General features: G+C 40.6%; 1 protein-coding gene across 1 annotated transcript in view; it reads right to left on the bottom strand.

Annotated features, from left to right (window-relative positions):
- Window positions 1–4,255: 4,255 nt before the first annotated feature.
- abhd17c (abhydrolase domain containing 17C, depalmitoylase) overlaps window positions 4,256–15,429 on the bottom strand; it is a 36,588-nt gene continuing 25,414 nt past the window's right edge. The window contains exon 3 of the mRNA XM_003450429.4: window positions 4,256–7,771. Within this exon, the coding sequence (XP_003450477.1) occupies window positions 7,552–7,771 (220 nt within the window). The 3' untranslated portion in view covers window positions 4,256–7,551. The remainder of the gene's footprint in view (window positions 7,772–15,429) is intronic.

The following is a 15,429-nucleotide window of genomic DNA, read 5'->3' on the forward strand; positions in this document are numbered from 1 at the left end:
ATAGACATAAACTGTTTGTGACACTCCTCAAAGTAGCCTCCCTTTGTTTTGTTGACAGTGCTGCAAACCCTTGGCGGTCTCTCATTGAGCTTCATGATGGAGTCGCATGAAATGGTTTCACTTCGCAGGTGTGCCTTGTCAGGGTTCATTGGTGGAATTTCTTGCCTTATTAATGGAGTTGGAACCATCACATGTGTTGTGCAGAAGTCAGGTTTGTACACAGCTGACAGCTCTGTTTGACAACTGTTAGATTTCATATTATGGCAAGAACCAACCAGCTAAGTAAAGAGAAATGACAGTTCATGATTACTTTAAGAAGTGAAGGTCAGTCAGTCCGGACAATATCTAAAACTTTGAGTGTGTCCCCAAGTGGAGTCGCAAAAACCATCAAGCTCTAAGATGAAACTGGCTCACATGAGGACCGCCTCAGGAAAGGAAGACCAAGAGTCACCTCTGCTGCTGAGAATAAATTAATCTGAGTCACCAGGCTCAGAAAATGAAAGTTTACAGATTAGAGCATAGATAAATGCCACACAGAGTTCCAGTAGCATTCACATCTCTACATCAACTGTTCAGAAGAGACTGCGTGAATCAGGCCTTTATGCACAAGTAGCTGCTAAGAAAACACAAATAAAGGACAAGCAACAAGCAGAGGAGATTTGTTTGAGCCAAGAAACACGAGGAATGGACATTAGACCAGTGGAAATCTGTGCTTTGGTCTGATGAGTCCAAATTTGAGATCTTTGGTTCCACCCATCGTGTCTTTGTCCAATGCAGAAAAGGTAAATGAATGGTCTGTACATGCATGGTTCCCACCATGTGGGGGTGGTTTGCTGGTCACACTGTTTTGTCACTGCTCAGTGACAAAAATACTTATGAGCCTCTGAAACGAGCCCAGGAAGTGGTTACAGGAAGAGAGTGATAAATTGTGTAAAACATTTAGATGGTCTTGTATGATGTTACATCTCTTTTCACTTGTGTTCCAGTCACTGAAGCGTTGGAGGTAGTTCATAAGAGATTACCCCAACCTCAGCAGCAGGACCACTCTCAGCACCGACCAAGTGTGTTTGCTTTTGGAACTGTGTTTTAATTCGACCTATTTCAAATACAAGGGTCAGTTCTACAGACAGAAACATGGGTACTCCATGGGTTCCCCAGTTTCACCCATTTTGGCCCTGTTTTGTGGCTCTGTTATCCTCCCCTTAAAGACCACCAAGTCATTGGTTCAGGTATGTAGATGACACCTGGGTGAAAATCAAATCTCAGGACGTACCACAATTCACAGATGACATTAACTCGGCGGACCAACACATCAAATTCACCAGGGAGGATATGAAAAGTGGCAGGTTCGTCTTCTTAGACTGTGAGATTTCTATCAGTGATGGGGGACATCTAAAAGCTGATGTGTACCGGAAACCTACGCATACGGATCAGTATTTAAGGTTTGACTCTCATCATCCACTAGACCACAAACTGAGCTTCATCAGGACACTATAACATTGAGCGAACACCATCCCCACTGACACAGGGGCCACAGAAGCAGAAAAACATCACATCAAGAAGGCCCTGAGTAAGTGTGGTTATCCCAGCCGGACATTTGTCAAAGCTGGGAAGACGCCAAAAGACAGCTCCAGCTGATCCAGGAGAAAAGGACAACCGCTGCCTAAGCGAAAACCTTTAGTGATCCTGTATGTGTCAGGAGTATTGGAACAGTTGAGACGCATTTTCTCTAAACACCGAGTCTCTGTGGCTTTTAAACCCCAAAACATGCTGCACCAAAAATTGCTCCACCCCAAGGATCGGGTCCCCCGACACAAACAGAAGTGTATAGTGTACACTGTTAAGTGCCAGGAGGATTGCCAGGATTTATACATCGGGGAAACCAAACAACCTCTGGCGAAGAGGATGGCACAACACAGAAGAGCTACCTCGTCAGGCCAGGACTCTGCAGTCTATTTACACCTACAGGCCAGTGGACACTCTTTCAATGATGAGGATGTACACATCCTGGACAGGGAGGAACGCTGGTTTGAGCACGGAGTCAAGGAGGCCATTTACGTAAAAAGGGAAAGACCATCTCTGAATCAAGGAGGTGGCCTCAGGGTACATCTTTCACCATCTTCCAATGCTGTGATTGGAGCCATTCCCCAACTCTCTGTTAATGGTATTTATGGCCATTGATCAGTGGTCTATGATCAATGGTTGTTGATCAATGGTCATGACAGTTTGCATATTAATTACAACAGACTTTGTTGGTGATGACAGCTTCAAGACACCTCCTGTATGGAGAACCTAGAATCATGCATTACTCGGGTGTGGCCCATTCTTCCACAAAAACAGTTCAAATTCTGAAGGTTTTGTGGGCCCCTTCTATGAACTCAAACGTCTATCAGCTTTACTTCTTACCACAGATTTTCAATTAGATTCAGTTCAGGTGATTGGCTTGGCGATTCTAGTAGCTTTCTTTTCTTTTTTGAGTTTTCTTGGCTTGTGTTTGGAATCATGGTCTTCCTGAATGTCTACCCTCGTTTGTCCACCACCTTCATTATTTTGGTTGACAGCAGCAGATTTTTATCAAGAATGTATCAAGAACAGGCCCACAACTTGATATTTCCAACTCAAAAAGCACTGTGTAACAACCTAAGACAACACGACACTAACAGTGAAGTTTGAACCTCCAAACATGGTGTGTATTATGGTTTGGAGTTCAAGTTTTGTCCTACCTGACCAGACTATATTCTCCTGGTATTTCACAGGCTTGTCTAAATATTGTTTAACTGTTGTAAGTTTAACACAGCCTTGGCTCCCATGGGACATTGTCGTGGAGGGAGGGGTTTCCTCTCTCTACCTCTCCCTGCTGCCCCTCCTTGGAATGCAGCTGGATGTTCTGGTGTGGTTGTTGACACCCTTCCTTGGTGGTCTGGTTTGACTAGGAGCTCTTCCTTGTTATATTTTCTGTTATTTTCTCCCACCTTCCTTAGAGCCGATTTTGGAAAAGAAAAATGTGTTTGGCACAACAGTCCATTCAGATAATAATTCTAATGGCAAAAGCTGCCAGACAGAAAGGATTGAAAAAAAAAGTTTACGTTCTTTTGTAACCAATGCCATCAGTATGTCTTTGCTGTCTATATCTGAGGCCTCGGAAACTGCCAGGCAAAGACTCAAAGCTTTTTGCCAGCCACTTAAAGAGTTACACCAGAGAGATAGAGGGCAGGAGAATAAACAAGCTATATTTCAATGAATCATCCAAGGTGTACTCTCAGTGGCAGCAGAACAACATGAGAACAGCCCAACCAAGGCTGGAGATGAAGCAATATTGGAAGAGCGTATGGGACATGGACACAACCCATGACAATAATGCTCAGTGGCAAGTCGATCTAAGAGGAGACCACAGCAACCTCCCTGAATAGGATCCAGTAACCACCACAGTGGCAGACATCCACTGAGAAAGGGTCTCAAGCACGAAGAGTTGGACAGCACCAGGCCCAGACATGATTCACATCTACTGACTAAAGAAGCTAACTGCACTGCATGAGTGTCTGGCAGCACCTGTGAATCAATACCCAGAATGGCTAATGGAAGGCCAGGCAGCGCCTATCCCAAAAGATCCCAAGAAGGGACCAGTCCCTCTACAAAACTATTATCAAGTACAGGTAGAGTTGCACAAATTAAATATATTAAAAGCCTTCAGAAAAGTAAAAGTAGAAAAGTGACTCAAAAAATAGAGAGACATGGTGTCGGCGGAAACTGATGAACTCAAAAGTCAATACAAGATTTTGTTTTACTGGTTTATGTATTGTCACATACAGACACAGACTACAATCCAAATTGAAAAAGTTAGAACAATATAAAATTAATAGCTCATTTAAAGCATAAAGTTAATTAGACATTGAAATTTAAGGCTGAAATTGTTGTGTGATGCCAAGAAAAAAAATAAAGTACCAACCAAACAAAAAGAATTACGCAATGACTGGGAGGTCTCTCTTGTAGATGAGGAAAAGTTTAACTAGGGATACAGCTGAAATGTATGAATACAGTTTATCAATAGAAAAGCAAAATATTAGGAGATTTTATCAATGATACTTACTTTTGACAAATTTCTGTAGAAAAGAGAAAACCACTACTGAATGGCTGTTATGTTCACTGCAGATTGTGGAGTGGAAGTCATGGCATGGGATCAAAATATGGTTGTATTACTACAATATTGGTATTTCATCACTCTAACATGGTGGTGAGACAAAGAAAAGATCAGAAATACAATTCCACGTGTCCTTTATTCCACTATAACCAATGAAACATCCATTGTGCTGCTTCTTGCAACCACTACATGTATGATGTATCCATTTCACAGCATATTTAAGGCTTATTTCATTGTTTTACACACCATGATCAATATACGATTCTACTAGCTGTCTTTCATTTGCATATTAAAATCAATAAAAACTAGCCAGCCTTATGAAAGGCCTAATATGTACTGAGTACTGAAGTATACCATTACAGAGGATTATTGTACAAACCATTTTCAGAAACGGTGTAAATCTTTCAACATTTAGATTGGACAAATGTGTAAAAATGTCAGTATCAAAAGAAGAATCGGGTCCTAAGAGGATCTTCATTTACTTTTAGAAGAGAAACTAAAGGAAATATACTGGAGATGATTGAGGACTTTTTACTCAAAAGTCCAACATTAGCTATGATCAGAAAACACGAATACCCAACTGACAAATTACAGCAGTGCACCAAATCATCATTACAAGTTGCTATGCAAATATTCCCCAAACACAATCCTGAAAAGATTTAGTATTTACTTCAAAGTGTTAGGTTGTTTTTTTGTTTTGTTTTTAAATCTGATCTTAGTGTCATATAGCTTCATTTTTTTTTGTCCACTTGCAGGCAACAAAAAATAAATTATTCAAACACAACTGATGCAACATCCAAAACCAGGAGTGATCATATGCATGCGTCGGTCATTTTCACAGCATTCCATTTCCCCTTTGTGGTTTTGTCATGTCTTTCAAAGTTAAAATTATCAAAGGCTTCAGCAGACACCTGCTTTGTAGGCCGATTTCTATCATTCTACAGGCAGGAACACGAGTCAGAGGATTACTAGTCAGGCTGAAGTTGATTTTTGTACCTTGCTCTCATTTCAGTATTCCCCAAACTGTCTGGCTTTCACAGTGATTGATTCCTGCGATAAATAGCAGCAGTCAGTCCCCCTGAAGACCACAAGTTTCTTGCAGTTCACAGGAATGTCTGACTGAAATACAAACATAAGGCTTTGTTCTTAGTGAGGAATTACAGATAATTAAGCCCAACCCCCAAACCAGTAAATGTATGTTCACTTTGAATAACCTAAACACATCAGAATTCAGTGTCTTCAGACGGCAAGCAAACCCACTCTATGCTGCCTGGCAGCTTGCAAGACTTGTTTTCATGTGAATCAGCTGTCTTACCAGCCAATCTACAGTTAACACAGCTCTGATACCCGCTGCTCTCTCTTCCACAGAGGTAGGTTTTCCTATTTGGGATGTTTCCCTTTTGTGTTGCTTAAAGGCCAAGGTGCACACATGGTGTGAGAGTGCTGCATATGAGATGACAATGAGAATTTTCGATACGTACCAGGTGCAATCAAAATTTCTGACAGTTCTCTTTTCTTTGTGCAGCAAACCTCCTGGAGCTCCTAGTACTTGGATTGCTCCCCGATAGTCTTACTCTGACCATCTGACTTTCATGTTCCAGGCCAAATCTGGCAAGTAGGACTGTTTGGGCCAAAATAGATGTTTGTGTTTCCTGTGTGGTGTGAGAAGCAAAATGCACTGTCCTGTTGGCTTGCACTGAATCTTCACCGCTGGACGGCTAGAACAAGTAGAACTTGATCCTGAGTGTCTCTGTTTGGGTGAGAAAACTCAGTGTTGATCCTCAACATGAAATTTGGATAATTTTAAGCAGCAGGAGCACTCATGTACTCCTTATACATAAATGAAATCACCCCGAATATTAGACTGTGCTTAAACAGTTATCATTAGGGATGTTCCTGACCAAACATTTTCCTAGTCAATGAGTTGTTTTTACATCAAACCATTAGTGACCTAAGTGTTATATATTCTGGATTTTGTGTTTCAAAAAAGACTCAAAAGATTATTCAGTTTCCTGAGAAACATAGAATGTCACAAGTAAAATTAGGAGTGTGTAAGATTACAGGGAAACAACTGTGATTACAAAATTTACAAATGTGAATTTTGTAAGTGCACACACATACTAAGACAGCTGTTAAAAACACTAGCAAATGTTGAATGTGTTGCAACAAACAGCAGGAAGACTATCGATATTTAAGGTTGAGGCTAAATGCTATGGTTAGGCTACAAATGGATTTCAAAAATTAAGCCATGTTTGGTTGCAACCTTCTATGAGTTATCAAAGAGCCTAACAAAATGATGCCACATCTTTAATTTGCTGCCCACAATCCTTATGTAATATCCACGGAGACCAGCTGACTGTGACTGACCAAGTCATTATAACCAGTTCCATTCTACAAATAACACACACACTTTTCTGTGTAACCGGAGGCTGTAGTGATCGGGGAGTGCCACTGCCATGGTGAGCTTTTGCCATGTCTCAAGGTAAAATATGTATTGCAGGACCAAAGGTTTCCCAGTAAAACACTGCATTGTGATGAGATGATCAATGATTAACTGGTGAGGCCAGCTGGTGTACATGATCCTCTCACCACAATATATTTCCAGCAGTTATGGTTCAAACCTCTCTGCTTGAAATTTGTACAACATCTAAAGGAGCAAAAGTGCTGTAGATGTGTAATGTGCCACTTGAAGTTTGCCATCATCATCTCCCTACATGAGAGAGCAGCGTGCATCAACACTACAGAGAGTACAGAGCCTAAACAAGCTGGGATGCAGTCTGGCCAGCAAAAAATAAAAAATAAAAAAATAAAAAAAATATCACAGTTTTACTTCAAATAAAAACAAAAACATAATGGAATGTCAGCTAACAAAATGCAACATTACAGTGCAACCCTGTAATCAACCCTGAATGGTAACGTAAAGTTAAAGAAATGAAAAAGGAAAATCTTCATCCACAGTATCTTGAGGTGCAAGGCAAAACTGATACTTCTTTACCTTGTATAAAAGAATACAAAACTCAACATTGCAAATACTCAGTCAAAAGAAAAAAGGGGAATTGTGGACCAAACAGAATGAAGGATATGAAAGTGTGAGCAACAGAAGTTCACAGTGAAAGACTGACATACATGACATAGGGGAGACAGATTAAGTAGAGAGTGGGAAGGAAGCAGAGATTTGGAGTGGATAATGAATCAAGACTGAGCAGCAGTTAGAAACACTGTCAAGGCCCGGGCTCATTAGCAAAGCAGGTTCTTGTGTCTTGTAGGAGCACCAGCCAGGTCTTCAAGAACTCCATATTTGGGCTAACCATTGATGGTGTCATCATTTTACTCCTGTTGTGTCCCTCCAGAGGAAATGATGAGGATAATTCTTGAGTGTCTTGAAATGAACCCGGACCCGAATTCCAAGGTCCTCAAGAAGTGGAAAGCTCGAAAGAGATGAACTGTTTGAGCCTCTCCAGGTACTGAGCATATAGCTCAATGTCATTGTGGCCAGCTCCCTCCACCCAAAGAGGCTCAACTGCACGGGGACAGCGCTCATACATCGCCAAGCCATGGGAGAAGTCAATGACCTCGTCCTCTGTGCCATGGATTACAAGCACCGGGGACGCCACCTTGGACACCTTGTCGATACTGCGGAGAAAGAAAAAGACATTAACAGTATGAGGAAATGACAGACAGTAAAGAACAGAGTGGGTCAAACTGATGAAATCTTTGCAAACAGTGGCAAACACCTGATAGTGAAAACTGGCATAAAATCTTGACTGGAGCCAGTGTGGTGAAAAACACGTTAAATTAAGAGGTACCACTCACAGATCTCAAGGCTCTGGCAAAATAGCCAAAATGGTTTTCACCTTAACTCGATACTAAACAGGTGTTCAATAAAAATACCCCAAGGTCAAGTGCTGTTAGGGCTGCACAATTAATCATTAGAAAATCGAGATCTCAATTCATACTTATGTGCGATCTCATTTCCAAATGACAACGATTTAAAAAAAAAAAAAAAAAGAAAAAGAAAAAAAAGATGACGATTGTACCGCATTTTGATCCGGGACATAATCTGCATGAAAACAAGCGCTCACTCTTCCTGCGCAACAAATGACAAGGGCGGAGCCTTATACCACGTGATACAGAAGCCAGCTGGTTGCTAAAATTGGCAGGGATAAAACAACGGAGAGCACGTGAGAGATGACGAAGCTGTAAAGGCCAAGAAAGTGACAGGAGAAAATCCATCCCGGTCAACCACCCAAACATCAATAACGGGAACCTTATACAGCGCTTCCCCATACCCGTCGAACTCCCGCAGGTACAAAGAAATTACGGAGGCTATCACTTATCACCTGGCTAAAGATATGGCTCCCATCAACACTGTGAAACGAGGGATTTAGGAAAATAATCAACACCCTAGACCAGGGGTCGGCAACCTGCGGCTCCGGAGCCGCATGCGGCTCTTTAGTCCTTATTCTGCGGCTCCGCCTGGTTTGGGCAAATAAATTAGAAGTATTTAGCTGAAGTGTATTTTATTTATGTTAGTTCTTTTTAACTCGTAGTTCTAAAATGGAAGATTATTGTGATATTGAAATATAAAAATAAAATTATATTCTATTATATTTTCCTCGCTCAATATAAGCGTCACACTCGTGGAAGCTGGTATACCCGCCGAAACGCCGTGCATTTATCGAGACTTTCAATCCCAGGTAGGCCAATTATGGATCTTCGGATCCACATTATGTCGGCAGCTGTTCTCCACCGTGAACTATGTTAAAGACAAACACCGTTCACGCCTGACAGATGACAGCTTACAGTCCTGCGTAAACTGACTTCGTATAGCCCCGATTTGCGGACTCTGTGCGCAGAGGTTCAGGAGCAGAAGTCCCATTGTAAACAAATCACGGTAGACCCGACGATATTTCCATGAACACGCTTTTGAGCATCTCTTTATTGAGCACTTTTCACACACGGTTGCTGTACGCATACAGCCGGCTGTAGCTTTTCAGCTCACAGCCCGACACACACCACCAACAACACAACAGCACAGATAGCGCAGACGTAAAGGCAGCGAGGCGTGATTGCGGGTGTAGCTCAGGTGCGTCCGCCTCCCCTGCAGCGGCGCTGCAAACCACGCCCCGCCGCACGCATTAACCAGGTAAAATACATATTTAGGCAGAATTTTGCAAATATCCATTTTTCAGCAGCATAGTGCTTTTTTCCAATTATTTTTTAAGAGTCAGGTCAAGGCTCCAACAGCCCAAAGGCGATATAAGGGTGGCGGCTGATAACAGTTTTTGTTTGCTACATGGATCATTTTAGTTCAGGTTGGTGTCTTTCCTTTTGTTATATTTCTTTAAGAGTTCAAAATGTGTTGATTACATAAATATAATTTAATTTTCTCTGTTGCACTTCATGGATTTCATAAGCAGCACACCTTAGTTGTTCACACAAAGCATGAAGATAAAAAACAATATATACAGTGTTATCTTCATTTTAGATGTCAAAAAGTATTTGCGGCTCCCAGTGTTTTCTTTTGCGTGGAAACCGGGTCCAAATGGCTCTTTGGGTGTAAAAGGTTGCAGACCCCTGCCCTAGACAAACGCTACACAGTGCCGTCCCGCAACTATTTTTCAAATGTTGCACTACCTGCTCTATACACGCAGTGTCGAGCAACGGTGGAGACGGAATTACAAGCAGTACAACATTTTGCGGCAACGACAAAATGTGAGACATTTATTGTTTTTATGTTCATTTATTGTTTTTATGTTCAGTCTCAACTGCTACGAAGTTGATGTGCAGTTAATAAGTGCAATAAATATTTATACTGTTAAAGAAAATCGTGAGAGAATCGTGATCTCAATTCTAAGCAAAAAAATCGTGATTCTCATTTTATGCAAAATCGTGCAGCCCTAAGTGCTGTGGTAACCTTGTTGCAGTTGAAAATATTTACAACCACAAGCACTATAAAATTTGTCGTAATTGGCTATCAGGAGACCTCAAAATAAATTTAAACTAGGCCAACTTGAGACGTGATCGCCATGATTCTTCTCAGTGTCAGCCATGGCTTTCAGGAGCTCGTTACTGTGTGAGTCTGCAGAGTGATAATAACACAACCGAGACACACACGAGATGCAGAAAGTGTAAAGCTACAAGGATGTTAAGAAATAAAAATGTTAGCTACTCATTCAGTATAACATTACAACAGGGCTGGTGCCACAGGGTAGCAACACAAATGTCTCAAAGTTCTAGTTCTATCTGCCAAGTTAGCCTTCAGTTTTTTTCTGCTATGTTTTTCTTGCTACATAAATTACTTAATTTTTTGATACATAAAGTTTGGTTTTCATGAGATATCCAGGAAAAACTGGCTCTGAAGCAGCAACGCATCAGTGGAGAACGGGTTGTGTTAAGATGCTTTTTGTCACAAATTTAAAATGCATAGAAAAACTGGTGAATGCCGTGTGTGTGTGTGTGTGTGTGTGTGTGTCACACTGACAGCAGCTTAGGTGAATGGTGATCAACTCTGTCTTGTTCATTGGACGGAACTGCTATGAATACAAATTCCGCTCTAATCATCACAATAACTAGGGGTAGGGCCTCAGCTTGTGCAGTTAGTCAGAATATTAATGCCGGGGAATTACTGAGAACTAATTTCATTCCTGATAGAATAAAACTATTATCATGTTCACTTCACAGCTGAGGTATAAAAACTGAATTATGGCAGACATGGCTTTTAAAAATGAGTTTTGCCAACATTTATATGACTGTAAGTGCACAGCTACACAGAGCAAACCCTGGTGGAAATATATTACCTCTGTAACACTAGCAAACATTTGATTTCCAGACAGATCACTACTGAGCTGCTTTGGCATGCCATGCAAATTGCCACGGAAATTTGGAGGCTTTTCAATATATTTGCACAGGCAAACCTTTCATCCTCTTGGAAATAGGATCAAGGTCACATATTTAAACACATTACTTTAAAAAAAATGACATTTATTGGTGCTACTGTTATTTCTTTTTCAAATGTCAGACCTCAGAGGAGTGCGTACTAAAAGACTGTAGACTCAATACAATAGAATTATCTATAAAAATAGACATTTTTGAGTCATGGCTCCAGAATATTCCAGTGAAATCACCGTACTTAGAGTAATGGGGGATCCAAAGGACCAAACCACAATTCTAACAAAAATAGAGCCAAGTACAGCGATGTCTGGCATCCTCTCCTCTAAATCTGTCAGGTTAACTCAAGGAAAAATGTAAATAATCTAGTACATATAGAGAAATAAGAAGTATGAACCACTGAATGCCAAGCAAATAACATAACATAGCAATTCTCTCATTAACAAAAACAAGCCCAAGTCTTTAAAATTACTTTACTCTGTATTATACTGTTGTGTATAAAAGCTGAAGTAAAGCCTGCCTCAGTCTATTTTAAACAGTAAAGCCTTTTGTAAACATGTCGTAAAAGGTGCTCAAATCTCAAGGTGGAAGAACTTACTTTGTTTCCTTAGAATGAAGAAGAACTTACTTTAGTTCTTCTTCATTCCAAGGAAACAAGTTCAATTCAAAAAGTGATGGTAAAAGTACCACACAAGGTCAAGACTGCATTGAAACTGCATGATATGTGTAACATGAACTCAACTGGCAACACTGATTCATGGGAGTAAACAGGTTATTAGTTTCTCATATGCAATTAACATATGTGACAGATAAATACAGTAGTGAGAAACTGACTTTAGCTGAAAAAAAATCTAACCTTTTTTCTCTTTTTGTGACTTGGAGAGTGTTTTACATGCATTTGTGACCACCTTGATGATTGTAATGCACTTTAAGTATTGTATTGATCAGCCCTCATGATCACGCTTACAAATGGTCCAGAATGCTGCTGCTCACCTGCTAACAGGGACACGCAAACGTGAGCACATTACCCCTATTCTTGCCTCTTTACACTGGTTTCCTATCCATTTTAGAATTAATTTTAAAATGTTATTGTTTGCTCTTAAAGTTTTAAATGGCCTGGCTCCACAGAGGTCTCTCAGATCAACTGACCAGTCGCTCCTTTTTAAAAAAATTTGTTTTTGTATTTTCCTGTAAATCTCACTGACACTAAAATGATAGAAAGAGATTTTCTGGGTGCCATGCAGATTCAAGCAAATTAACATGCATAGAAAAACAAAAAAGCAGCAACGACACTGTACACATATGTAGACTGGCATGTAATGTATTTATATGTAAACAAGCAAAGAAAGCACACTGGGGGATGTAGTTGTTCAGGAACAGTGATTGGAATAACAGCGTTTTCAGTAAAGAGTAATCGAACTAATTACCATTTCTATTGTTACAACATTGTTACCGTTACTAACAAGAAAATGCAGTGCGGACCCGTTACTTTTTTTTCTTTTTTTCTTTTTTTTTAAACACACAGACAATTGAAACTGTCAGCTGTCAGCTTACTGGGAGCTAAAGTAGTCGTGGTAAACCAATCACATGACCAATTTAAGACTTTATATCAGCCCAAGAACCCTGACTCTCAATTGTTGTGTTCAAAGTGGCGACTTCAAACCATATACCACTTTTTAAATTGTGTTAATAGGCCAGTAAAAACCAGAGTCATGATAAAAACTATACTCAATGTTTTTTTTCTCAATACATTGTGATGTTTACTGTGGGAAGAAACAATAAAAAAGGAAAGCGCTCGAAAGCAGTCTCCGCTTGCGACCAAAATCAAAAACAAAAAAACCCCCTTTCCTGACCTGGATGTACCATGTCGACCAATCTAAAAATTACTGGGAAGATGGCATTTGGTTGTTTAGGAAGAGGGGGAGGTTTTAGGAGTGATGGCGGCGAGTGAGCAAAAGAGGAAGAGAGGGGGAGTGAGTTTTGAGACGTGAGAGATTTGTGACGTTTAGCGTGTTTGGAGTGTGTAGTTAGTGTGTTGTCTTGTGTAGTTACTGTGTAGTGTAGCAAAATGTTTTGTGTTGTGTGTCAGAACAATGAGGCGACTGCTGAATGTCACAGTTGCTGCCAAAAAGCCACCAAAGGCAGATTACAGTGTAAACAGTGTCTCCAGGTGGAAAACAGGAGGAGTGATACACCTCCTGCTGTCAGGCCTGCAGGTATCACGCTTGTGATGATCTCCTTCATTTTATAGTGGACAGAAATTATTTTTTGGAGTGGCACAAATAATTTCAGTGGCATCTTATTTGATGCAGAACACCTGATTGTTCTGTAAATAGCTTGAAGTGGTTATTTTAAAAAATTCCTTGGGTGCATTTTTAGGTAAATAGCTGCATTTAACTTTGTTGTTTGCAACACTTGTGTATAGGTTTTTAAAATTTAGAATTTATATTTGCACAAACCTTTTTAAAGAGGAAACTGGAAAAACATATGTCTGTTTAGCCCATTACCAGCATCACATGACTTTTGATAAGCAAAACAAAATGGGGAGACAAGAAACAGCTGTTATAAGAATACTTTTTTGACAACTTGATGACAATTTAAATATTTGAGAGTCATCACCACACTCTCTACTCTTTAAGGATGTGAGGAATGCCTGAGATTACACACGTAGAACACACATATTCAAACATATCCAGTTATGCAACACTTCCTTGAAAGTTACACTTAATATTGCTCACAGTTCCGCACTGCACATCATAAATCTACGGACACAGCAGACTGCTACATTTAAATATTGTCTGGCTTTTTATAATTTGGTCAGATAAGTATCTCTTGTGATTCTAAATTATGAATCTTGTGAGGCTGTTCGATATTTTAAAAAGGAACCAATAATAATGCCTGTCCCTGGCTGTGGCATAGACTCTTTCACATTTTGGTCAGAAGTGAACAACTGTTGTGAAACATTTTCCTGTGATTAGTTAAAACACAAAAAAAATAGAAGAGAAGAGAATTGAATCTCAAAATAACTAACTTCTTTGCTGTGTTTTGCAGTGATGTATTTATCTCTCCCTATCTCGCTCAAAGAAAAAAAAAATATACTTTTGCTAAATTTAACTCTTTAAATTTTAGATTAACATCCATCCATCTTCGTCCGCTTACTCAGGGCCGGGTCACGGGGCAGAGAAGCAGAGAAGCTCCAATCCTCCCTCTTCCCCAGCCACCTCCTCCAGCTTGTCCAGGGAACACCCAGGCGTTTGCCGGCCAGCCGAGAGATATAATCTCTCCAGCGTTTCCTGGGTCTGCCCCAGTGCCTCCTTCCGGTGGGACATGACCAGAACACTCACCCAGGAGGCATCCTTGTCAGATGCCCGAACCACCTCAACTGGCTCCTTTCGATGTGGAGGAACAGCGGCTCTACTCTGAGCTCCTCCCGAATGGAAAGGGAGACGCCAGCTACCCTTTGGAGGAAGCCCATTTCCGCTGCTTGTATTCGCGATGTCGTCCTTTCGGTCACTACCCACAGCTCATGACCATGGGTGAGGGTAGGGACGTAGATCAAACGGTAAATTGAGAACCTGGCTTTTACACTCAGCTCTCTCTTCACAACAACAGACCAGTACAGCATCCGCATCATTGCAGCCGCAGCACCAGTCCGTCTGTCGATCTCATGCTCCCTTCTCCCGTCACTCGTGAACAAGACCCTGAGATACTTAAATTCCTCCACTCGGGACAGGAACTCGTCCCTGAGCCGGAGTGGGCACTCCACCCTTTTCCGGCTGAGGACCATGGCCTCAGATTTGGAGGTGCTGATTCTCATTCCCACCACTTCACACACGGCTGCAAACCGTTCCAAAACCATTTTTGAGGGCTTTTATACTAACATTTCAAGAAATTTTAACAATGATAACAAATGACGACTGATGTATGCCTAAATAAATTGTTGGCTGAGAAGGAAGACTGTTAAGCAGCAGTTTTTAGTATTTTACTGGCGTGGGAAAATGGTTTTTGCTGACACAATGTGAGGTCTTTTCTGTATCTCGTACAAAGTCAGTAACAAAAATAACTCACTTTTACAGCCAATGGCCATGAAGCACTTCCAAAATCTCTCTTAATGAATGCCTGACTACTCCCAATATGCAGGGTCCTACAGAAGGTTGTAATCAAGTTGATGGAACACATTTCCTTTAAGTAGTATCACAAAATATGGCAGTATGGAAACGTTTTTTAAAGTTTGAACTAGAGCTGCACCAGACAATCAATCTATAGATTATTCCATCGACTAATCAAGCAATCGACCAATAATAAATGTTCAAAAGAGAAAAAATACAGGTCTTTAAAATTAACTGCTCATTGGTTTCCATTTTAGAAATTGCAACACTTTTTGTTTCATTTGTCAACAA

The sequence above is a fragment of the Oreochromis niloticus genome, linkage group LG1 (genome assembly GCF_001858045.2).
Source record: "Oreochromis niloticus isolate F11D_XX linkage group LG1, O_niloticus_UMD_NMBU, whole genome shotgun sequence".
Lineage (NCBI taxonomy): Eukaryota > Metazoa > Chordata > Actinopteri > Cichliformes > Cichlidae > Oreochromis > Oreochromis niloticus.